General features: G+C 46.3%; 1 protein-coding gene and 1 long non-coding RNA gene across 4 annotated transcripts in view; one reads left to right on the top strand and one right to left on the bottom strand.

The window, feature by feature from the left end:
* Positions 1-469, bottom strand: part of LOC117352077 — a 135364-nt gene extending 134895 nt beyond the window's left edge. Inside the window, exon 1 of one of the 2 annotated variants that reach the window (XR_004537574.1) lies at positions 366-469. This is a non-coding gene — a long non-coding RNA (uncharacterized LOC117352077). Of the gene's footprint in view, positions 1-269; positions 328-365 lie in introns of those variants that run through there. The other variant, XR_004537575.1, reaches the window with a different exon arrangement.
* The window catches only part of PTCH1 (patched 1), a 157164-nt gene that overhangs the window by 585 nt on the left and 130588 nt on the right, over positions 1-25991 (top strand). For both annotated transcript variants that reach the window (XM_033928140.1, XM_033928131.1), the window contains exon 2: positions 1252-1444. In XM_033928140.1, coding sequence (XP_033784031.1) covers positions 1252-1444 — 193 coding nt within the window. The remainder of the gene's footprint in view (positions 1-1251; positions 1445-25991) is intronic.

Raw genomic sequence — 25991 nt, 5'->3', positions numbered from 1 at the left:
ACCTTCCCTTGCCCTGATCCCTCTTGCCTGCTCTCTGTATTCTTTCAGTGAAAAGATGGGGGGGGGGGGAGTTTGAAATGTGCGGGGAAGGGAAAGGTTGGGGGGGGGGGAGTGCTTCGGTTCTGTGCATGTTGTTCGCTTGTGTCCCCAAGGAAAGTTCACGGCGGGTTTTAATTTTAGTATAGATTTTCAGCCGATCCAAAGCCTACTCCCCCCCCACAAAAAAAACACCCCAAAACAATCTACCTGCCCCCTTCTCTCTCGCTCACCGGTAATTTGTTGTAGAAGGAGTTAACGTTTGTAAGAAATTGCCACCGTAGATGTTGCTTGATTTCCTCCCTCCCCACCCCCAGCCGATTTCTGACCTGATGCAACCAAAATGCGGGTCCGGATTCGTGGCCAAAGCGTGAAGTAAACACACGCCGAGCCGTTGCCCTGTCCTAAAGTGGCGTATGTGCTCCGGGAAGCTGATATATTCCTCCTGGACTTACGATCTGGTAGGGGGGGGGGGGGAGGAAGAGGCAGAAATCCATGTGGCTGCCCTCTTCCGTTCACAAATATTGTCGTAAATTGCAGATGGCTGCTGCTCTCCTAATTCAGATCACACAGCTCTAAACTCTGTGGCAATGAATTACCCTTAAAGCCTGCAATGAAAATGCTTTGACCACGTGGATGATGATGATGATTTTTTTTTTTTTTACTATACAATGTGCTGCAAATGTGCTTCAATGAAAGTTATGGTTCTGAGCTCTTCCAGTGGATTTCAGACAATCCCCCCCCCCCCCACACACACACACTTATTTTTGTTTAATTTGGGCTGTGCAGTAAGAACACACAGTTCAGTTTACTTAGTGTGCTGGGAATTTGGGACGAGTACATTTTTGAGTGTGGCATAAAATAAGAGATTCAGAGCCAGCAGTTTGTGGCAGGCTAGTTTACCTTTCCAGGTGGCTATTCTGACACTGGAATCGTAAACCTAAATGTGCCTAGATTTTGGTTAGTCCTGATTGTTGACATTTCCTTGTTGCCTTGCTTGGAAGCTGTGCTGTAGCTGGATTGGGATTTGCTTTTCTGTTATTTGAAGACACTTTTACTCCAAATCTGTTTGCACCCATGGCATATCTTGTATTTCTATATATATTACCCCCTCCCATCATTTTGTGGCATGTAAATATACCCTTCCCAGATTTTTGTGTTACCTTTTTCTAATTCCTGCATTTCAAGCTGGCTGCATTTTTTTTTTAATTGCAGGGGAAGGCTACTGGAAGGAAGGCACCTCTGTGGCTAAGAGCGAAGTTTCAGAGACTATTATTTAAGCTGGGCTGTTACATTCAAAAAAACTGCGGAAAGTTTTTGGTTGTGGGCCTCCTCATATTTGGGGCTTTCGCTGTAGGATTAAGGGCAGCTAATCTAGAGACCAACGTGGAGGAGCTCTGGGTAGAAGGTAAGAGACCATCTTTTCCCTCTGCTCACCCCTCCCTCTTTTTCTCGCTGATAAAGATATTCCTGTACCAACAATACACCTAATGCAAAAAAGCAAGCAACAGCAGAACCCCCCCTCCCAACCTGCTCACACCAAGGAAATTGTTTAGTAGCCTGGCTAGATGCCAAGTAGGACCTACAAAGAGCTTGCTTGCTATAGTCCATCCTTGTGCAGGGTCTTTTTCTGAAGGGGAGGGGAGATCGACTTTTTTTTTAATCCATTTGGCAACAGTGACCCTTTTGGTCAGAATTCTGCTGCAGTAAGATAAGGTGTTCTAGTTGACAGCTTTAATTTTTTTGTGTGTCAATTAATGCAAGGCAGAGATGTGCTAAAAAAAACCAAAAAACACCTTATTAATATATATTTTAAAAAAGTATTTTTACTTGTTGTGTGTGTTTTATAATGCTTGGGGCAGAGCCTGTGGGGGAGCCCCTTTGATAAGAAATTGCTGAGCACCTCGTCCTTGCTTTCAAGAGCTCTGGCAGCACAGTTTCCCCGACAAAAGCCGCCATTTTACACCAGGCTGTGTGCCCCCAGCAGTAGAAGAGCCTCAGTGCAGCCCTGAGAAGGCGCTGTGTGTGGTCCTGTTTTTTTGGACAGCTTTCAGCTTTGAAAGGAGAAAAAAACCCATTTGTCTCAAGGTAAAAAAAAAAAAGGAGGGGGGAGTGAAGCACAGATTGGAAGGCATGTTTGCAAAGTAGATTAATGTTTCCTAGCGGGTGGGGAGGGGGGAGGCTTATTTGATGGAATTATACTTTTAGAAGATTGCATTTTCAGAAAAAAAATGTGTTTTGAGTGAGTAGGCTTAAGGAGGAGAAATACATTCAATTAAGATTTTTTTTTGTGGACTTTGATCTGTATTCCATTAGTCAACCCCTACCCACACCCCCCAAAAAGAGGCACATCTAAAGAGTTTCTCTCACCCTCCTTGAATGTCGGAATCTTGACGTTTCTACAGTTTGTAGGAAACTTATTTCTTTTTTTTCACATTTAAAAAAAAGTTATTCTTATGGTAAGACAAAGCAAATGTTTGCCATAGTTACTTTATTTTTGTATTTGGACAGCAAAACCTCTCTTTAAAGTGTGTGTGGGGTAGCTCCCCAGAGAAAAAGAATAAACAGCTTAAGAGCTGTTAATTTTGAATATTACAGCATTGTCAAGTTGTGCCTGTACACACAGGGACCAAAAGCAAGGTTGGGTATCAAGGTAATAATGCACTGGGCAAAGTATGCCTTAGCGAAATTATCTGGTGGGGAGAAGGTGAGCTAAATCTCAGATCTCTTCCATCATTTACACTAAAAGGTACTGCACACACTTGCCAGCCTAGGTCCATTGAATCATCAGTGGAGAATAATTTGAATTCCATCCAGCACCTCTTCATCTTCCTGACCTAACCAAAGCAGTCTTCAAGGCATCTTCTCATGCAACCTATCAGGCTTTGTAAAATTATATATACATATAGCAGTAAAGAGAGCACCCCCTTGTGGCCATTGGCGGAATACAAGACATGTAGCCCCTCCCCTCCCCACAGATGCCCCTAAATAAATAAATAAATATACTTTTTTTTTTTTTTTTAGTACAGCTTAGAGTTAAAAGCCGTATGATTTCTTCTTTTAAAAAAAAGGGCTAGTTTCACAGAATTAGTGAATGGAGTTTGATGCTAAGGCCTATGGTACCCATTGTGTTAATATCCTGGTGCGTGACAGAAATGGTCTGTGTGTCTATATGCTTTCTTTTGTTGTTTTTTAACTTTAGGCATATGAGTTTGATCATATTTCTTCCAGAAGGTCATGAAAACTAAGGCTTCTTATTCATGGTAACTACATTGGACCCTTTCAGGGAAAGAAAAAGTTGCTTAAGGGTAAATGGAATGGGACTTGATATATACTGCTTTTTCTGTGTGGTTTACACAATCAAAGCAGTTCACATATTTTATTTTTTTACTCTCGTTTAGATTGTCAGGAGTTCACTGTTTCAATAGACCTGTGCTACTTAATAGCTCTCTCACATGCCACAGGATACATTTAGCAGTCACCGTCGATCAACGCTAATATAATTTTTTAAGTGAAGCGCTCAATTAAAAGCCAGCACAGGCTAGTAAAGGGACCATCATGGTACTTGCCATTCCCAATCCACCGAGGTAATCTTTAAACTGGATTTCACGGTTACTACACATTGACTTTTACACCTTATTTACCTAGGGGCCAGGAAATAAAGCGTACCCTCCTGAGGAAGCTATCGTTGCGAAACTCGAGTCGGGGGGGGAGGGGGGCTGGCTCGACACACAGTGCTGGGGATTAATGTGGAGGTTGTAGTCACGCAGAGGCATTCTACAATGAAAAACAAGTCCACCAAGATGACAAATATAAGGTAAGTGATGTGTAAAAGTCAATGTGTAGTGGCAGTGAAATCCAGTTTAAAGATTACCTCGGTGGATTGGGACCGGCAAGTGCCATGATGGCCCCTTTACTAGCCTGTGCTTGTTTTTAATTGAGCACGGAAGCTGGTGGTCTGAGCACTTCAGTTAAAAAATTAACCCCCTCTTCCACGAAACAGCGCTAGCAGTTTCTAGCGCGGGGAGCCGCGCTGAATGGCCCGTGCTGCTCCCGACACTCATAGAGTTCCTATGAGCGTCGGGAGCAGTGCGGGCCATTTAGCGCGGCTCTCTGCGCTAGAAACTGCTAGCGTAGTTTCTTAGAAGAGGGGGGTATGTTAGTGTTGATTGAAGGTGACTCTTAAATGTATCCCGTGGCACGTGAGAAAGGGAATTTTATTTTTTAGACAGGTACTTATTTTTGTGCTTGGGGCAATGAATGCAGTGTTAAGTGACTTCGCCCCAGAGTCTCAAGGAGCTGCAGTGGGAATTGAATTTATTAGCTCGGGGTGCTGAGGCAACTGCTGCAACCACTAGGCCACTCCTCCACCTCTGCTCACTTATCCTAATAAAAAGAAAATGTGTAAAGTGTCAGATATTGTGGGCGTGTTGCATGGCCATTTTGGTCCTGGCTTTACTTTGCATAAATATGAGCTGGGTCTCAGCTGCAGTGCCTGGTTGCTGGGAACAGGGCGCACCAGACCTTGTTGGCTCAACGAGCAATGCTTGATTCAGTGCCTGGGGCAAAAATTGTGTCGCCATGCTTCTGTCACGCAGAATGTGAAGGATGAGTTTTGCCTGCTCTGTTTTCATGGTCCGTCGCCTAAAATGGTCACTGCTCATTTTGATCTTAAAGGCAAATTGAAGAGCACTTTTCCAAAACTTCCTCGGTCCATTGTTTTCTTTGTCGGTTTTGAATTATGCGATTAGTTTCGTTAAAGATTCATTTACTATACCCTGTGCCAAAACTCACTCAGTCCATGGTATTTTAATGACTTTGTATTGAACACTATGCAAAAACTCGGCAAAAGCTGCTGCTTATTTTTCTTAAAACTGCCGCTGATGGACTGAGTTTTGGGAAAAGTGCACTTCAATTATATTTTCCTTTATTTGACTACAGACTTTTGTCATGTCTGTCTCAATATTGTAGCCAAGAAAGTATTTAATTTGCATTAATTCACTCCATTGTCAATTTAGGTTTCATCAGGTTTAACCCTTTCAGGACCATAAGGATCGTAGGCCAATTTTTGTGGTTTTGACGACATTTTTATGGTAAAAAGGGCTTGCAGATGCCAAAAAATTGATTTTTTTTGTGAAATATCATTATTTTTATTTAAAAAAATCACACTTCTGGCTTATGGACAGTGTGGCAAGTGAATCTTCTCGTCAATCTAGCAACGACGCTAATGAATGAATGTCGGAACCAGTTTGTTTACATAAAGGCAGTATCATATGGAATCCGTACATATCAAATTTAGAACTGTAGACTATCCCAATCAAAATTTATAGGATTTTAAAGTTATGGGACAAATATGTCCCTTGGTCCTGAAAGGGTTAAGGATGTGGTTGTGCTCTTCTCCCCCCCCGCTGTCTCTACCAGAACAGTTATTTGGGTCCCTTCAATGGACAACAGTGAAACAGAAAGCTCATTTCAGGTTGGCGTCCCTTGACACCATCTCTGCTAGCAACCTCCCCCCTTTTTTGTATCATATGTGTTAATTGAAAGGGGGATGCATCAGCACCCCAGCATAAGAAAAACAAACCAACCAGTAATCCAAACACATCCTGCATTATCCCTCATACCAATGTATGTAGTCCAGCCTCTACCTCCCTCCCACCAAGTTCATTACTTTGGACAGGAGAGCTAAAGTTGGGGAGAATTCTTGTGCTTTAGATTAAAATAGTGACAGCCTAGCAGCTATGTTGCCATATTGCTACAGATCAGTTCATTTTTGTGACTGTGTGGATGACAAGAGTATGAATCTGGATCTGTTATCTGGGGAGCCAGAAGGGAAAAAAAAAGCATTGATAGGGCAAAATTAGTGGCTTATGCGCTGCAAAGTGATAGGCTGCTTGCTGTCCATTTATCGGTGCTGCATTTCCCTTTTAACGCCTCATTTCCATTTTGCATCTCTTGTAGGTTTCAACCAGATATTTCTCCTTCCTGGTGTCAAATTCGGTAGCTGATGTGTGGAGGGCTTTTTTGTGTGTTGTGGTGGGGGTTGGTTCTGGTACCAGAACAGGCAGAGTAGTGTGAATGTGAAGTTGATGCACCTGTTGATATGAGCCACTGGTTTGTACTAGATTCTGGAACTCATTTTCTCATCCCGCCGAGTTCTCTTCCTGTCCCTGCCCCATTCCTGCAAGCTCTGTCCTCATCTGTGCAAGCCTCAAACACTTTAAAATCATAAGTGTTTGATGGTTGTGCGGTTAAAGACAGAGCTTGCAGGAATGGGACAGCAACAAAATGGACGGGACGGTAAAGTTGAGTTCCTGCGGGGACAAATTTGTCCCCATGTCATTCTCTAATCCTGACATCATTGGCCTTGGTATGTGGTTGCCCATCTATAGGGAAAACATGCCCAATGGTATGGGCTTGAAGTGTTGGTATTAAGTTAAAAGACACAAATTAGAGACAGATAGATTACTTCCCCCCCTCCCCCAAGTCTTGACTCCTGTAGATTTTTATATTTTGAGATTTCTCTTTAAATTTAACAGTTCATCTGCCTTCTAAACTTTCATCCCATCACTTTTTGCTCATGGTTTTGTGTGTGTGTGTGTGTGTGTGTGTGGTGTTTTCCCCTCCCCCCACAAGGGGTTCAAATGATCTGGTCATGAGCATAGGGGCTACACAAATAAAAGAAACATATTTCAGGAGTTAAATGTATAAACAGACTGCAGTGAGACACGGGGTGAGAGGGCAAGGCATCGTGGGAGACTGTAGGGAAACAATGCTTCTCCTGTGCTTGAAAGCTTGCAAAGAGAAAAAAAAATTAATCTTTTAGTAGTTTGAAGGGATACTGAAGTTAATGCAATAATTCTCAAGCTGATAAATCGTATTCACTTTACACTTAGCTTGCTGCTGGCTGAAGGTGAATGCGTTGGTTAGAGCAGAAGGCTGCAAACCTGGTGAACTCCAATAAAGACTTCCCCTCCCCCGTTCTCTACAGTTCTTTGACCTTGAGGAAGTCACTTAGCTTCTGTGTGCTTAGATGATTCTGGCAGAGTTCCTAACAATTTGAGGTGATCTGTGCAATGCAATATGAGCCCCATGCAGTGGATGGGGGGAACTGTTTTCAAGAAATTTCCATCAAAGCTATATGGGTTGGAGGAAAAACAGCCAAGAGGCTCTTTGCATTTCAGCAGTGTGAATAAATCCCATGCATTTCAGCAGTGTGGAATAAATCCCATTTAAGGAGAGGTGTATATATATCTGTTCCCATTCTCTGGCATGTACTAGGGACATATGCATCAAGTTTACTACCTTTGCTAAGACTTGCACCTGCTGCTACCCAGTTGAATGCAACTGACTGGGTCCGTCTACAGATTTCCAGCATCATTATCCAGGTGGTGCCAGGTCAGCCTCTAGTGACTTAACACCATTATCTGGAGAGCGCTGGTGTGGTCCAGGGGATGGATCCTGGGTGGAGTCCGGATTTATCTCAAGTCAGTGTAGAAACTGAATACAGGCACACTTTTGTCTTTATCCAGCACTATTTTGGTATATGTTTAAAACGGTTGGCGGAGTTTAAATATTTAACTTAAATGGGTTATTAGTAAAGGTGGTGAAGGCCCATCATTACAACAGATTTTTGTTCACAGTAAGACAGGTAGAAAGTAGTGATGGGAAAAAGGTTGCGATGTGGGCTACAGAAGGTGGGAGGAGGGGTGGTTAGCACTGGACTGCATAGGAGAATTTATATGTGTTTGAGCCGTCATTCCTTAACCATTTTTCTGTGATTCTTGTGTACCTTGAAACATTGATAGAGCACTAGTGACTTTAGTTTGATTTGGAACACTTGGTACGTTCTGTTTCATTTACACAGCATACTTTTTCTTTGAAAAGATTTGAGGGGCATTTTGAGGCAATGCAAAAGATGCTAGACCTGTAAGAAACTTGTCATCAAACTCTTTGGGTTTTGGGGTTGTTTTTAAAAAAAAGTTTTTGGGAATCTTTTACTAAGGGAAAGGGATTGGGACAGTATATCGCCTTTTTTGTAGTTTTACAACCACACTCGAAGCCGTTCAAGCATTTTCCCTATCTGTCCTGGGGAGGCTCACAATCTATCTAATGTACTTGGGACAGCGGAGGATTAAGTGAACAGTGCGGGATTTGAATCCATAACTTCGGACTGTAGCTCTAACCACTGCGCCACACTCTAGGCACTAATGCATGCCTAACGCTGCTTAAAATGGTGCAGCATGGGTATTTCGGGGGTGGAGAGCGGGCATTCCTATTCTAATCAGTCATTGCATCCACATTAGCGCACGTTAACTGGTTAGTGCAGGAACAACACGTGAGCCCTTGGGGCTAGATTCTATAAAGGACGCCTACATTAGATGCTGCTAAGTGCCCTAGTCACTGACACTTAGTTGACACCTAATTAAAATCCTTGCTTAACCTGGGTTGTTTTAATTAGCTTAAATGATGTGGCAATTCATTGTGTCATTGAAGTTAATTGATAAATTTACAAAAAAAAAAAAATTCCACGAGGAACTCGAGCATCGGTAGGTGCTGTCCCAAGTTGAGGCGTCCTTTTCCTATCTGAAAAGTAGGCATGGTTAGGGGTAGATAATAGCAACTCCAGACTCGGTCCCTTCTTTCTTGTAGCACCGTATGCCTGGAACAGGCTGCCTGAATCAATACATCATGCTCCATCCCTAGCAGTATTCAAATCCAAGCTAAAAGCCCACTTTTTTGAAACTGCTTTCAACTCTTAACTCCCATTCACCATCAGATACCTATACTCATCAGATGCCTATACTAGAGGTCTCACGGGAATGGGAATTGCGGGGGTCCCACGGGAATCCCCCCAACCCACGGGGACCCCCCTCTGGCCCATGGGACTCCCATGGGGACCCCCTCTAGCCAACGGGACTCCCACGGGGATGGAAGGCTTTGGAAGCAGGGTTCGTCCATATAATATAATAGACATCAGCCTTAGTGAGGGGGTTTATAAGTTAATTACCTGAACAGAAAACAAAAAAAGGGTTCCACCAAAGAGATTCCACAAGGAAAACAGCAGCGCAAACACAAAAGAAACTGTGGAATTGATGATCCTGTCAGAAGTAATTGCTGCTTTTTATGGGGACAGGCGGGGATGGAGGTAATTCCTTGCAGGGATGGGTGGGGACGGAGAGGATCCTGGCGGGGATGGGTGGGATTTCTGTCCCCGCGCAACTCTCTAACCTATACCCACTGTATCATTTCCTCTACCATAATCTCCCCAATCCTGAGATGTCCTGTCTCTCTAAATTAGATTGTAAGCTCTTTTGAACAGGGACTGTCTATTCTACAAGAGTCATTTCATAAAACATCTAAATTTAAAAAAAAAAATAGTGTGCATTATTTATTTATTTATTTATTTTCAAGTATTTCTTTACAATCCTTCAATATAGTCTCCCTGCTTTGCAATGACCGAGTCCCAACGTCTAGGAAGCTTCATTATTCCATCCAAGACACCGTGTTTGTTCAGTTGCCGAATTGGTCGGGTAATGGTGGAAGAAAGCTCTTCCAGAGATGCAAAACAATGTCCATGCATAGGTTGTTTCAACTTTGGAAAAAGGTCGAAGTCTGATGGACTTATGTCTGGACTGTAGGGAGCATGAGGTAACACCTCCCAGCCATATTCATGTAGTTTTTCAATGACGACATTCCCTATGTGCGGGCGAGCGTTGTCGTGAAGAATGAGTGACCCAGCCAAGAGCAACAAAGGTCAGGTTTTGTGCATTTTTTGCAAAAAATTTTGATAAAATACACTGCTGTGACACTTCTTCCACATGGAACTTTGTCTGTGATGATGATGCCTTCGTGATCATAAGCAAAAATCATCATTTGTTTGACTTTTGATTGAGCTTGTTGAAATTTTTTTGATCTTGGAGAAGATGGAGCTCTCCAGTTGTTGGACTGTGATTTCAGCTCCGGCTCAAAGTCTCTGACCCACATTTCATCAATAGCAACAAAGCAATTCAGGAATGCCTGATCTTCAATGTCTAATCTTTGTTTTAGCATGGTTGCATTGTCCAGGCGTTTCTGCTGCTGTTCAGCAGTCAAGCAGTGGAGGACCCATTGCGCAGAAATTTTTCTCTTTTTTTTTTTTTTTTAAATCATTTGTCAGAATTCGGTATACTGATGTTGGTGGAATACCTGTGGTTTCAGAAAGTTCCTCGCGTGTCGCATGACGATCTTGTTCAAGACCATCAGCCATGCATTTCACACATCGTTCATCGGTTCGGTTGTTGATTTCAGCCTTCCTGGTCTTGCATCATCATCTGTGCTCACACAACTACTCTGAAGATGAGTGGCCCACTGAGAAACTGTACTTCGGTCCACTGTTAACTCACCGCAAACTTCACGTAATGCACTGTGAATTTCTGTTGGGTTTTTGCCTCGTAGGGTTTCAATCTTAATGTATGATCTCTGATCGTCAACAGACACAGTACCCGAGACACCCGCAGCCTCCATTTCTCACACTTGTTACAGCCACACTATGTGCACTACAGAGCTCCTAAGTAGAGAATGACATGGTGACAAAATTCATCACCGTTCCCATCCCCGCGGGAAACCATCTTCATGTCATTCTTTAAGGAGAGAGGGAAGAATCAGAGTATGAATGGCCACAACCACTGACCCGCAAACTTTGCTTTGAAGAATGCTGGTGTAGAAGGACCGAGGTTGAAACAGACACTACAGAATGACAGTCTCTGGTATCCAGAGCAGATATTGTGATGTCATAATGCCTCATTCCACCGGTGCCTAAGAGCCAATCACATCAGTGATGTCACAATGGCTTCATTATCCTTGGCTCACATAAGAATCAGAGTATGAATGGCCTCAACCACTTACCCTCAAGCTTTGCTTTGAAGAATGCTGGTGTAGAAGGACTGAGTTTGAAATAAACACTAAGAAAATGACATGGGATTATTTCCCGCGGTTATCCGCGGGGACGGGAACGGTGATGAATTTTGTCACCGTGTCATTCTCTACTCCTAAGCACTAGTCCTGCTGCTTCAAGCACTGAAGTGAAAGTGAAATAAGGTTTACTGCAATTGCATCATCCTCTCCCCAATGTTGCCAACCTGTGCATTATTTATGAAATGACCCTTGTATGTTAAAATGTACAGCGCTGCGTACACCTTTTAGCGCTATAGAAATAATAAAGAGTAGTAGTCGTAGTTGACATAGGCATTGCTAGGCATCTGAGTTAGGTGCCGGTAAATTAGGCCAAGTAAAACCTGGCCTAATATACCGTTACTTACCTCTACGATGCCTAAGCATGCCTAGTGGTGTAGCAGCGTATCGCAAACTGTGTACCGCCCAAGATGCCAGGTTTGCTGCGAGAGGCACGTCCTGTAGGCCGTCAGCCTGTGCCTCTCCTTCTCTCCACACCTCTTCCCTTCCAGCACCCCCCACTGGCGGCTCAGGGCCCCCCCGTCTGGATGGCCTTCGCACAAGTGATGATGTTGCACTGGCGTGTGGCATCGTCGGGTCGATGTCTATGCACTTCCGGCTGCCGCAGCCACCGCGTTGAGAGTACTGCGGCTTTGCAAAGTTTGTGAGACACTGCTTTATAGAATAGCCCTTACTACCTGCAAAATGGGTGGCAGTTTTTCTTGGGGTTTTTTTTTTTTAAAGTGGCTGTGACCTAACGGCAACATTAGTGCATGGCCGTTAATACAAAAAAAATAGAAAAAGTAACCGTTTTACATCTGCAGTTAAAATAGCCTTAGCAAGTTGCCTTGTAAGGCCATTTTTTGCTGCAGCTTAATAAAACATTCATTTAAACAGCCTGAAAGCTATGTACAATCAGGTGCAGTAGTTATTTTTCCGTCCCTGGAGGGCTCATTATCTGGTACAGTCCAGGGTGGAGCCAGGATTTATCTCACGTCAGCGTGGAAACTGAATACAGGTGCTAATACCTTTATCCAGCACCGAGTATTTTTTGTATACATTTAAATTAGACTGTGGAGTTTTAAATATTTAAATAAATACTGCCTGTGATTTGCTTCCATATTTGTGGTGGTAGAAATTAATCTGGGGTCCTTCCCTAACCACATTAGAACTCGTGTATCCATAGCTTGCCTTTCTCTTTTTTGCCAAAGTGGCGACGTTAAGGAAGCATCTTGAATGGACTTTCTTGGCCAGTTGCGGTTCCCTAATCACGTTCTCCTGTTCATTGGTGGTTTGTTCATGCCTCTTCCAGGGTTGGCAGCCCCCTGAACATCTGGCTCTCCTAAGTAGTTGCCCATCCTTGGAAGGGCCTATCCCCAAACCCACTACCCAGGATCATGATCGGAGGGGTGTTTTCCTTTATAGTTTCAAGTTATATTTATTTTTGATATAATGCGTTACATGTAATATCAATGCGGCTTATATCATGTTGGCTATAACAGGATACAGAAAAGTGGGGAGAGGAGGGAGAAAGGAGAAGGATGAAAATACAATATGGTAGTGAAGTAATAGAAGGACAAAGATAGGTAGAGGTGATCTTGTGCTGCCATGCAGGCCAGCATCCCAATAAGTCTGTAAGAATAGATGAAGGTTTATGTATCAAAATTCACATCTCTAGCAAGCGCCTGGTTAGGTTTTTTGGGGTAGGGTTTTGTTTTGTTTTTTTTAGAAGTTACTGCTCTTTCAGGGTAACCACAAGGTGCAGTTGACTGAATACTTGAGATTGTACCAAGGTGACCATCTTGATTGGTTGAAGCAGAAGGTTGCTGTGAAGTGCCCAGAAAACGCGGCGCTCATACGGTGAGGTGTGGTAATAATTAGCGCTCCATAGGATTTTTAAAATCTTCTTTTTACCACTAAGGTGCGCTAGCGTTTTTAGCGCACGTAGGATTTTAGCGCGCTAACTCCACGCTACGCTTCTAGAACTAACGCCAGCTCAATGCTGGCGTTAAGGGGTAGCGCGAGCGGCAATTCAGCGCACGCTATTCCGCACGTTAAAGCCCTAACGCGCCTTTGTAAAAGGAGCCCTAAGTTTTGAATGCAGTAGACACTCAACTCTAAAACTCAAATAGGTAAAGGGGGATGGAGCTTGATGTAAAATAATCATGAGTTTGTTTGCATTACAGTTTGTGCTGTATTTCATAACACTGACTCGTGCCACCTTCTCAGACTCCTTTAGCCAGGGGAGGGCGACTAGTCCTCGAGGGCCACAACCTGGTCAGCGTTTCAAAATTTCCACAAAGAATATGCATGAGACTGATTTGCATGGCTGCTTCCATTGTATGCAAATAGAGCCCATGCATATTCATTGTGGGAATCGTGACAACACCAACTGGTTCGTGACCCTCAGACTGAGGTTGCCCATCTCTGCCCTCTAGCTTTCTGCACTGAAATACTCCACATCAGATTTTTATTTCCTTTCTAAGAAAGATCAGATCAGTGAAACAGCCTAAAACATTTCTTTTGGTCCAGCAGCTGTTGTGACTGATAAGACGCAGGCCCTCACTAGGCTCGGACACCACGTCTGAGGACGTGGGGCTGTTTTGACCCTCCAATGGGTCCAGAAGCTTTAGTCCATGCAGCGTAGTGTTTTGGTTACATGTAAGCCTGTTTGGAGGCTCCAGAAATAAGACAGCTTCCAGATGTGAGCTCCGACTGATCCGTTTGTTTAGATTCTGTTCCACAGCTAATGCCTAGATTAGCGCTAGCTGGATGAAGCTATGGGAGGTTTGTCTGGCTTCAACAATGGCATGTTTATATTTCATCTGGATTTCTTTTTCAAAACTGACCTCCCTTTGACCCCCTGGAGTTATGTCCAGTAGGATACTGGCTTGCTGAGACCTACTGTATTTCTTTCTGGTGTCTGGGACTCCACTGTGCATGTCTTGTCATTTGCTATGCATATTCATCTGATTTGGGGGGTGCTAGGTTTATAAGTTGACATTTTGGGGAGACTGAGTTGTTGCCCCTGGGGGTGTGCAGTTGTGCTGCTGATGAATTAAGCAATGCTTGGTCTTGTTCCAGCCCTTTTGCAACTTGTACAAAACAAAAGCAGTAATACTTACAAACCTGTGTGGTTGGTTTTTTTTCTAACTTCAATATATATTTCATTTTTGATAAACAAATTCATGTTCACCCCTGTTTAGCTCCCTCTCATCGCCAGTATAAGTGACACATTTAGAAAAGGATGTACAAATTGTCACGCCAATAAAGTTTCTTGAATTAATACCCAGGACCTGCTCTGCTGATGCGTTTACTAGAGCCAGATTCCGGTTCTTGAGTGACTTGTGTGTAATGTGTAAGCAGAGCATGAACATCTGGAAAGTGGACACAGAAAGATGTAATAAGTGTATGCCTTTTAGGCTTAAAGCAAGAGTAAAAAATAAATATTAAGATATTCACAAGTCTCCCTTTTCATTATATAGGACCTCCAGAAGGCAGCAACAGAGACCACAAACTGCTGCTTTAAAACCTTGGTTCAGCAAAAATATAGATGGGGGGGTTCAACCAGGGCAACTTCCCTGGGCCCTCTGTGCCACAGGGTCCCCCAAAATTAAAGAAAAGGCAGCCTGCCAATGTGGCTTTGGGGTCCCCTGTCAAATTTTTGCCCTAGGCTACAGTATGTCCAACACAAGCCCTGACAAAGTAGTCAACAGAGGAAGACAAGTAGCCCCCCTTTCCTCTGGAGTCCCTCTTAGGCTTCATTCTCCCCTTTGCAATTCCATGTACTCAAAGATTGGCAGTTATTTGGGGTAGTCACATGCTGGGCAAAAAAGAACTGATTTGGCTAGTGGTATGACAGTGTCATTGTTGAGACAGTCCTGGGAAATTTAAAGAACCTGCATTTTCATGTGGCCATTAAACTCTTTCTGTTTTGCAGTGGTGGTGGTAGATGTGCAAAGTTCAGAGGCTACGGACTTTGTTCTGCTTTTGATATCTGTATTGCTACATATTAAATGTCGCTTTATTAAAAAATCATGACGTGGCTGTGTTTTGCCCTCAGACTGCATCAGGGGTGCAATTAGGACATACACTTTCCCCCTCTCTATTTGCGGTTTTGATGTTCGCGGGTTTTTTCCCTAGCCGCCCCCCCCCCCCCCCCCCGGAGAGACGCTTGTTGACAGCCCGCATTAAAAAAAAACGGCCCCAGGACTTGGATCGGGGCAAGGAGGGAGGCGGAGGGGGGGTCATCGGAGGCGGAGGGGGGGCCATCGGAGGCAGAGGGAGGCCATTGGAGATGAGCAGCTACCCCAGGAGCACGGACCTTACCTGGTGGTCTAGTGGTGATGCGGGGCAGGAGCGATTTTCCTACACTCCTGCCCCATGCAGAGCCGTGATGTGAGTTCCTGTGGTCTCGCGAGACTACAACAGGGAGTTCCTGTTGTAGTCTCGTGAGACCAAGGGAAATCACAGCACGGTTCTGCACGGGGCAGGGGTGTAAGAAGAACGCTCCTGCCCTGTGTCACCGCTAGACTACCAGGTAAGTCTGGGGGGAGGGGGGGTGTTGGAGCCGGCCCAAAAGTTATTTGCGAATTTTCCCTATTCGCGGGCTGGCTCTGCCCCTAACCCCCGCAAATAGGGAGGGAGAAGTGTACTGTAGATTCTAAATAAGCAAGTTAATCCAGCAATATTGGAACTACAGTGCCACTCTTCCTTACTATCTAGTAGAATTTAGCACAACTCTGATGCACCTCTGATGCAGCCTGAAGGCGAAACATGGCCACATCAGGGTTTTTTTGTAAATAAAGTGTCTTGGCAATCTTGTGCTTACAGAAATGTTACTTTTAAATGAATAGGCTATCTTGATTGAATCTCTCACCCCACTCTTTGCTACAGAAATCTTTTTTTCTTATTTTGGTGGTGGTATGGTTTATTATCCCAGGACAAGCAGGCAGCATATTCTTAACGCATGGGTGACGTCACCGACGGAGCCCTGGTACGGACCTTTTTAACTAGAAAGTTCTAGTTGGCCGCACCGCGCATGCACGAGTGCCTTCCCGCCCGATGGAGGAGAGCGTGGTCCCCAGTTTCTTCGTTTCCGCGGAGCGAAGAAGACGCGTGTTTTTTCAACGGCCGTTGAAACTACCTTTTTTGCCTTCCCGCTCGCGAATTTTCTTGTTGTTTTACTTTACTTACCTTCGGGTTCCCTTTTATTTTCTTTTTAAAAAAAATAAAAATAAAAATTTTACTTTCTTTTTTCGAACTAGCCCCGGCGGGGCCTGTTGCCACTATACAGGCCTCCGAGTTTGATTTTGCGGAGGCCGTATTCCCATTCATGCCCCCGCAGCCAGGTTTTAAGAAGTGCCAGCGGTGTGCACGCCCGATCTCCCTCACTGACCCACACAATTGGTGCTTGCAGTGCTTGGGTCCTGAGCATCGGGCGGACTCCTGCACCCGCTGTGCCACTTTTAAAAAGCGAACACTTAAGAATCGCCAGATTCAGCAGAACATCCTATTCGGCACCGGGTCTGCGATGGAATCCTCTGCGTCGACGGCGGTACCGCCAAAATCGACACCCACCACTTCGACGACGCCCGATCCGACATCGGCGCCGCTGGCGCCAGGTAAGCCAGCTAAGAAGCCTTCCTCTTCCCTCGAGTGCCCGCCAGCCACAGTGGCGGCACCGACCATACCGGCTTCACGCCGGCCCCGGAAACGCTCTGCCCCGATCTCAGTGAGTGCCTCGTCATCGGCCTCCTCATCGCCGGGGCGTGGAGCGGCACCTATGGAACCGAAACAGAAGAAAGCGGTTCCGGTGCCACCCCTGGATGACCGCATCGCGGCCATCCTCCAAACACAATTACAGGAACAGCTGCAGCATCAACTCCAGCACCTGTTACCCACTATCCTGGCATCGCTCCTTTCGGTACCAGACCGGCCCGAGCCCCGCGCCGAACAACCGGTATCCACTCCATCGGTGCCACTTAATACGTCCATGCCGATTCTCTCGGCTGAACAACTCCGTGCCCATCCTGTAGTTCACTCACATACCACTACAGATCTGCCTCGGGACCGGGCGGGGCACCGTTCTTCCCGAGACCGGGACCGACACCGATCTTCCTCTCCCGGTACCGTTTCGGTGCGCTCGGGCAAGTCTCTATCTAAGACCCACCATACCGAGCCTTCCACCCCGGTTTCTCGGCATGCGCACCCGGAGGTCCGGGACCCGGACTTATGGGAAGAATCCCCCCCCGGTACCGAGGAGGATGTCTCCTCATCGGACGAGGAACCCTCAGCGCCCGATACCACTTCCAAACCTGAGCAATCCTCGTTCTCCAAGTTCCTCAGGGAGATGTCAGCGGCTTTGTCTCTCCCTCTTGAGTCAGACTCCAAAAAATCTCAAGCCTTTCTGGAGGCCCTGGATTTTGAACAACCACCTAAGGAGTTCCTCAAGTTACCCGTGCATGACATACTACGGGAAACCTTTTATAAAAACTGGGAGAACCCTCTTACGGTCCCCGGGGCCCCCCGCAAGTTAGATAACCTTTACCGAGTTATCCCGATCCCGGGGTTTGATAAACCTCAATTGCCCCATGAGTCTCTCCTTGTTGAGTCCACCTTGAAGAAAACTCAGGGCTCCAGTGTTTATGCCTCCACCCCTCCTGGCAGGGAGGGCAAAACTATGGACAAGTTTGGCAAGAGGCTCTACCAGAATGCCATGCTGGCCAACAGGGCGAACAATTACACGTTCCACTTTTCATTTTACATGAAACACCTGGTCCAACAGCTGCCCGCCCTTCAAAAATATCTTCCAGAGAGGAAGATTCCACTTTTCCAGCAACAAATTTCCAGTCTTCTTCAACTGAGGAAATTTATGGTCCGCTCTATCTACGATTCCTTTGAGCTGACCTCTCGTGCCTCTGCCATTGCTGTCGCCATGCGCCGCCTGGCTTGGCTGAGAGTATCGGATTTGGACATCAACCACCAAGACCGTCTAGCCAACGCTCCCTGTCTTGGGGATGAACTTTTTGGGGAGTCCCTGGATTCCACCACCCAGAAACTCTCGGCCCATGAGACCAGATGGGACACCCTGGTTAAACCCAAGAAAAAGGCTCCACCTGCTCGACCTTACAGGCCACAGTCCTCATATCAACGCAGGTTCTCAGCCAGACCGCTCAATCCGCCTTCGCAACAACCTAGGCAGCCCCGCCAGCAACAACACCATACCCAGGCTCGTTCTCAGTCCAACCAAACTGCCAAGCCTCTTCCACCTTCCAAACCCTCTCAGCCCTTTTGACTCTTCTCTCCAGGGCATAGCCAGTCTCCCGCCTTCATTGCCTCTTCCTCAACCAATCGGAGGCCGTCCCCACATCATCCTCAGCCGTTGGGAGGTCATCACATCGGACCAGTGGGTCCTCAACATCATCCGCCACGGCTACTCTCTCAACTTCCAGACTCTTCCACCAGACAATCCTCCCGTAGAGTCTGCTTCTCACTCCTCCCAAACCCCCCTCCTCCTGAGGGAGGTCCAATCCCTCCTTCTTCTCAATGCCATTGAAGAGGTGCCTCCGGACCAAAGAGGTCAGGGATTCTACTCCCGCTACTTCCTGGTTCCCAAGAAGACAGGAGACCTCCGTCCCATTCTTGATCTCAGGGACTCAACAAGTGTCTAGTCAAGGAGAAGTTCAGAATGCTCTTCCTTGCCACGCTTTACCCTCTTCTCTCTCAGCACGACTGGCTATGTTCCCTGGACCTCAAAGAGGCCTACACTCACATCCCAATCAATCCGACTTCACGTCGCTACCTACGATTTCAGGTACAGCACCGTCACTATCAGTACAAAGTGCTACCTTTTGGGCCTCGCTTCATCGCCCAGGGTGTTCACCAAGTGCCTTATTGTGGTGGCGGCCTTCCTCAGGTCTCACAACCTCCAGGTGTTCCCCTACTTGGACGATTGGTTGGTGAAAGCACTTACGTCTCCACTTGTGCTACAAGCCACTCATCACACCATCTCTCTCCTCCATCTCCTGGGGTTCGAGATCAACTACCCCAAGTCGCATCTACTTCCCACACAGCGACTTCAGTTCATTGGAGCAGTTCTCGATACCACACTAATGAGGGCGTTTCTCCCCTCCGACCGTCAACGGACCCTACTCCACCTCTGCGTCAGGTGCTCCTTCATCACTCCATTCCTGCCCGACAGCTGATGGTCCTCCTGGGCCACATGGCCTCGACGGTCCATGTGCTTCCTCTGGCGCGACTCCACCTCAGGACACCTCAATGGACTCTTGCCAACCAATGGTCACAGACCACGGATCTTCTTTCTCATCCCATCTCTGTGACATCATCTCTTCAGCAATCTCTTCAATGGTGGTTGAACTCCTCAAATCTTTCCAGGGGTCTACTCTTTCATCTACCCCCTCACTCCATGATCATAACCACGGATGCCTCCCCCTATGCGTGGGGAGCTCACCTGGGAGATCTACGCACCCAGGGACTCTGGACCCCTCAGGAGTGTCAACATCACATCAATTTCCTGGAACTCAGAGCCATGTTCTATGCTCTCAAGGCCTTCCAGCACCTTCTCTGCCCTCAGGTCCTTCTCCTGTGCACAGACAATCAAGTCGCCATGTACTACATAAACAAGCAAGGCGGCACTGGATCTCGCCTCCTTTGTCAGGAGGCTCTCAGCATCTGGACCTGGGCCACGGCCCGCAATCTCTTCCTCAAGGCTGTCTATATCCAGGGCGAACAGAACTCCCTGGCCGACAATCTCAGCCGCATCCTTCAACCTCACGAGTTGACTCTGGACCCTTCAACACTCCACTCCATCTTTGCTCGCTGGGGCACTCCGCAGGTGGACCTCTTTGCAGCGCCTCACAACCATCAGCTACCCCAGTTCTGTTCCAGACTCTTCTCTCCTCATCGTCTGACCCCAGATGCATTCCTGCTCGACTGGACGGATCGGTTCCTCTATGCCTTTCCTCCACTACCTCTGATGTTGCGGATGTTATCCAAACTCCGCAGGGACAGGGCCACCATGATTCTCATCGCTCCTCGGTGGCCTCGCCAACACTGGTTCTCCCTCCTGCTTCAGCTCAGCTCCAGGGAGCCCATTCCTCTTCCTGTGTTTCCTACTCTACTTACGCAGCAACGTCAGTCTCTACTGCATCCCAATCTGTCTTCGCTCCACCTGACAGCTTGGTTTCTCTCGGGCTGACCTCTCCAGAGAATCTGTCTCAGCCTGTCCGTCGCATTTTGGATGCCTCCAGGAAACCGGCCACCCTCCAATGTTACCATCAGAAGTGGACCAGGTTCTCCTCTTGGTGTCTACTGCATCATCACGATCCCACCTCATTAGCGGTGGAAACTGTACTGGACTATTTGCTCTCTCTGTCCGACGCTGGCCTCAAGTCTACCTCAATCAGAGTCCACCTCAGTGCCATCACTGCGTTTCATGAGCCTATCCTCGGAAAACCTCTCACGGCTCATCTACTGGTTTCCCGGTTCATGAGAGGCCTCTTCAATGTCAAACCACCTCTGAAGCCTCCTCCTGTCGTCTGGGACCTGAATGTGGTTTTATCAGCCCTCATGAAACCCCCTTTTGAGCCTCTTGCCACAACTTCGCTCAAACTTCTAACATGGAAGGTGTTTTTCCTCATTGCCATCACCTCTGCCAGGAGGGTTAGTGAGATGCATGCACTGGTCACCGATCCACCGTTCACTGTTTTTCACCATGACAAGGTGGTTCTGCGTACCCATCCTAAATTCCTTCCCAAGGTGGTCTCGGCTTTTCACCTCAACCAGTCCATTGTGTTGCCTGTCTTTTTCCCTAAACCCCATTCTCATCCTGGGGAACAGGCGTTGCACACGCTGGATTGTAAGCGTGCCCTTGCATACTACCTTGACCGTACCAGGGCTCACCGCTCGTCCCCTCAGCTCTTTCTGACCTTCGATCCTAACTGTCTAGGTCGTCCTGTCTCTAAACGGACGCTTTCCAACTGGCTTGCTGCCTGTATTGCGTTCTGTTATGCTCGGGCCGGTCTCTCACTGGAAGGTGCTGTCACGGCCCACAGGGTCAGAGCTATGGCTGCTTCTGTGGCTTTCCTCCGTTCCACGCCCATCGAGGAAATCTGCAAGGCTGCCACTTGGTCCTCAGTTCACACGTTCACTACTCACTACTGTCTGGATGCCTTCTCCAGACGGGATGGACACTTCGGCCAATCTGTGTTACAAAATTTATTTTCCTAATGGCCAACCATCCCTCCTCCCTCTCTGTTAGCTTGGAGGTCACCCATGCGTTAAGAATATGCTCCCTGCTTGTCCTGGGATAAAGCACAGTTACTTACCGTAACAGGTGTTATCCAGGGACAGCAGGCAGATATTCTTACGTCCCACCCTCCTCCCCGGGTTGGCTTCTTAGCTGGCTTATCTTAACTGGGGACCACGCTCTCCTCCGTCGGGCGGGAAGGCACTCGCGCATGCGCGGTGCGGCCAACTAGAACTTTCTAGTTAAAAAGGTCCGTACCGGGGCTCCGTCGGTGACGTCACCCATGCGTTAAGAATATCTGCCTGCTGTCCCTGGATAACACCTGTTACGGTAAGTAACTGTGCTTAATCAGGTTTCCCCAAATTTTTTTGTTAAATTGAGTAGTACAGGGGGTCTGTCTAATCACAGCAGTTCTGGAGAAAATCTGGTGGGGTTTTTTTTCATTGGAGTGTTTATGAAGTTATGTAATGTAGTCTTTAAATTGGCCAATGTAAGATTAATCCGGAGGCTTGAAGAATGGATCTAGGACAGAGGTTCTCAGACCAGTCCTCAGGACACACCCAGCCAGTCAGGATTTCAGGATATCCATCATAAATATGCATGAGAAATTTGCAAGCACTGCCTCCAAGTGTACATATCTAATCTTGTGCATTTTCATGGTAGATATCCTGAAAACCTGACAGGCTGGGTGTGTCTTGAGGACTGGTCTGAGATCCACTGATCTGGGGTGATCTCGATTGCATTATTTTCACATTCATTGTAAATTGGACCAACAGTCATTTTAATTAGAACCCTGTTGGTAATATATCCCAAAATGAGTGTGGCCTTTGGTTGGGCCAGCATATTGTTACTATTTTCTGAGCTTTGATTATTTATTATTTAAATCGTACAGTCTGTGAAAACCAATTTCTGCCTGGAATCCAAATGTAAAAATTTGGGCTACAAAGGAAGATGCTCATCTGGGCCAAAAGCCTTCAGTGGGCCAAAAGATTTAGCTAGATTTTCTTTTTTTGTGTGTGTGGTTCAGATGCCCCTGTATGATCTTTTCCACTCCTTGCTGATGGTTATTAGAGTCACAATCTGGGACATAAAGCTGGGGTTGTGCCTTCGCCTTTTGATAATATCCAAAATTTTAGAATTGTCCCAATAGAAACTTGTTAGATGAAGAGGCTGAGGGGAGAATCCTGGATGCTTTTTTTTTTTCTTCCCTAAAACTTTGCACCATGAGGGTTTTCATTCCATTCTGTTCCCTTGGTGAAAATACTTTCAAAGCATAATAGAGTAGTTCACAACTTTTTTGTTTTCCTCCCTAACTACCACAGCTGGTTTTCACTTGGTAATTGAATACGCACCCAAAACTTTTAGTGAAATGAGCCACTGTGAAGTTGCACATGGGTCCTTCCTCTCTCTCTCTCTCCTCCTCCTCCCCCCCTGCCTTTAAATCATTGCTTAAGGGTTTCTGGCCCCTAGCTCAGGAATCCTGCCCAAAAATGCCAGATGTATTACACAGTCACATACTGAAATGTAAACACTGCTGTCTGCCATGAGAGCAGGGTGGTCCATATCCTATAAAAAAAAAAAAAAAAAGAGAGAAAATTCCGCTGCTCTGAGTTTAGGCCGGTAGTTGTAGTGTGTTGGCTGTAGAACCAGGTTTTCTAGAACTATGAGAGCACAGATGAATTAATGCTCTTGGGTTGCCAGACAGAATTGAAGAGCAGAATGTGACTTGGGATAGGATGGCTTAATTCAGCTAGAATAGATAATAAAATGTGAGATGTTAGAAAATGCCACACTTTATATTGTCACTTGAAAGCTAAAAGGTTGTAAGTGTGCTTGATGCAAAACAGAAGACAAGAAGCAAAGTTTTAATGTTCTTGTTATAGATCACCAATAATATACCACATTTTTGAACAGTAACATAGTAAAATATCACACTGAATACCATATGACATGAGCTGAATATGTCTGTCTTAATTTCATGCAAAAATTGCACATACAATACTCATGCTTTCAGGCAACTATATGTAATATATATTTTTTCTTAAAGCTTTAGTAGTGTGTGCATGCTTTTTCTTTTTTCTCTTCCCCCCCCCTCAAAAAAACGTCTCGTTCACCGTGAAGAGTGAATGCAAGCGAGGGAGGCCTGGCTTGTTTCAGGGCCTCAATGTAATGGAAAGACTGGATGGGCAGGCTGCAGAAATTTATAAACATCCTCAGGATGAGGTATTTGGCCGTCCTCGGATTTCTTCCCAGGCAAATACTGCTGGGCTCTGCCCTTTCTCACTACCCGCCACTCTTTCACATTGGTTGGAGTATTTCTATGTGTGCTGAAGGGGGCATTGATTGGATTCATGGGCTGAGTTCTGAGATATGAAGAGCACCTTTTCTCGGGCATTTCAATAGCAGGCTTGCTGAGGGTAGAGAAGATGCCCTTGAAGTTTCAAGGAACCCCACTCTAGTCCATTTCAAGTAATGCAAGGGATTTGAAAGGTTATGAGAATAGAAGAGACAGGGAAGAGTAATTATAAATGTAGAAACATTATTATTATAATACAAGCACTTGAAATGGAGTGAGTGGCCTTGTGGGGTGCAGGAGGTGGTTTGAAGTATGACAGACTTCCAAGGCTGAGAGTCCTGTGTTGAGGGAGAGGGGGCATTGTTACTTCAAATTCCCAGTGAGGAAAGGAATCATTCCTCTGTTGCTTACTTGGGTTAAGTGAAAAGACCTCATGGGGCTGCACAGAGTCAGATCATGGAACTTCCTAGGCTGCAAACAGCCTGTGGGTCATATCTTTTGTACTCCTGTCTTAAGTCGGTACCGATTTTGTTTTCCAAAGCCTTTCAGCTTAGCAGTTTTTCCTTTGCCAGGAATTTTTGTGTAAATTGGGAAAGGGAATGGGGACTTGTATACCGCTTTTTGGGGGCTTTGGTATTTCAAAGCTGCCATTCAAAGTGGTGGGCACTGGAGGATTAAGTGACTTACCCAGGGGATTTGATCATTTTATATTTGGGTCAGCACCCACCCAACCCCTCCCAGACTTGTTCCAGGCCTCACGGCCTGCCTTATGACCTGGTGGGCTGGTACAGAAGGGATCCCTCTCATCTCCTGTCCCGGCCAACTCTGCCAATTTTTTTACCTCCCTCCCGCCTCCCCTGCGTACCTTTTTGAATCCCTGGTGGTCCAACGGTGTACTGGGCAGAAACGAGCTTGCCTCTGAATAGCCGCCTCGAGTTCTCACGGCCCAGCAGTGTACTGGGCAGGAGTGAGCTTTAGCGCTCCTGCCCGGCCCTGAGCCACTCCCTGAATGGCTGCCATCAGTTCTCACGAGTCCTGCGAGAACTGGTGGCAGCCATTCAGCGAGTGGCTCAGTGCAGGCAAGAGCACAAAATGCTCACTTCTTCCCGGTACACCGCTGGACCACAAGAACTCGCAGCAGCCATTCAGAGGGGCTCAGCATGGAGCAGGAGCATGAAAAGCTCGCTTCTGACCGGTACACTGCTGGACCCACAGGGATTCAAAAGGGTACGCAGGGGGAGGCGGGAGGGAGGTAAAAAAATTGGCGGAGTCGGCTGGGACAGGAGATGAGAGGGATCCCTTCTGTACCGGCCCACCAGGTCATAAGGCAGGCTGGGAGGCCTGCAACAAGTCTGGGAGGGGTTGGGTGGGTGCTGACCCAAATATAAAATGAGACCCCCATTTATGGGCCATTGTTTTGGCCTCCAAATCTCATCTTATGTTCAAGTATATACGGTTTCTGTCAGAGGGAGGATAATTCTGAAGACCCAGCAGAGATTAATTTGGAGGCATTAAGACTTGGCAAAGAAAGCAATTTGGAGAGTTTGGGAGAATGGAAATTTTTAATTTATTTGTTGTCAGATAAAATAGGGTCGTAGTGCCTCCATACTGCAAGGTTCAGTGGCCTTGAGATGAGTTTGGTGAGATGCAAGGCTCCTCCCCAGTCCCACCTGGTAAAACACAGCAGTTGCTAGTGACAACTAAGTCTGAATTCACTTGCTTTGGGTGAATTTCTTCAAAAAGAAGTTAAATCCCAAAAGAAATAAATAGGTTTGGATTTAGAAGGACCATTTCCAGGATAGCAATTCCACATGAGAATTGCAACAAGTTGAATAGACTCAACCCATATAGTATTTTATTAGCTTTAAGTTTTCATTAAACTTTTTAATCTTTTTGGGCCTTCCTCGCTGTGGCAGTCTTTTACAACCGAATGCTCTCGCTTCCTCCACAGATTTTTTAAGTCTCGTGTAGCTTGGTATTCTGCTTTAAGCAGAGCCGCTATATAGAAAAAGTTGTGCAAAAAGAAACCCCAGAGAGTTTGATCTTTAAACACGGAAGCCTGGGAAACCAGAACTGCTGAACAAACCTCCTTTAGAGGAAATTTCTGTTACAAAGTGGAGCTGCTGGATTGTTTGAATGGAGGCTTATGCCTGTAACAGTCCTATAGCAATGAGGGAATGAAAAGGGGGGGCGCTAATGTTCCAGTCCATGGAATTGGGGGGAAAATGCCGGAAACTCTTGGCCATTCCCACTCTGGGCTCTGCCACTGCTCTTCGGTCTTTGAGGTTGAGTCGTTCTGCATCCCCTGTATGTCGCCCTTTCCCAGCTGTAGCGGTTCCGGCTACAGCTTTGTTCCTCCTTCCCTCTCCCCATTCAGCAGCTGTCACCAAGGATTTCTGAAGATCTTAGATTCAGAGGTACGATGCCCCTTTTGCCTGGTCCCTCCCCTTGATTCTG

The sequence above is a fragment of the Geotrypetes seraphini genome, chromosome 1 (assembly GCF_902459505.1).
Source record: "Geotrypetes seraphini chromosome 1, aGeoSer1.1, whole genome shotgun sequence".
NCBI classification, from domain to species: Eukaryota; Metazoa; Chordata; class Amphibia; order Gymnophiona; family Dermophiidae; genus Geotrypetes; species Geotrypetes seraphini.
The sequence above is the reverse complement of the archived record's forward strand: the minus strand, read 5'-3'. Positions and strand labels throughout refer to the sequence as shown.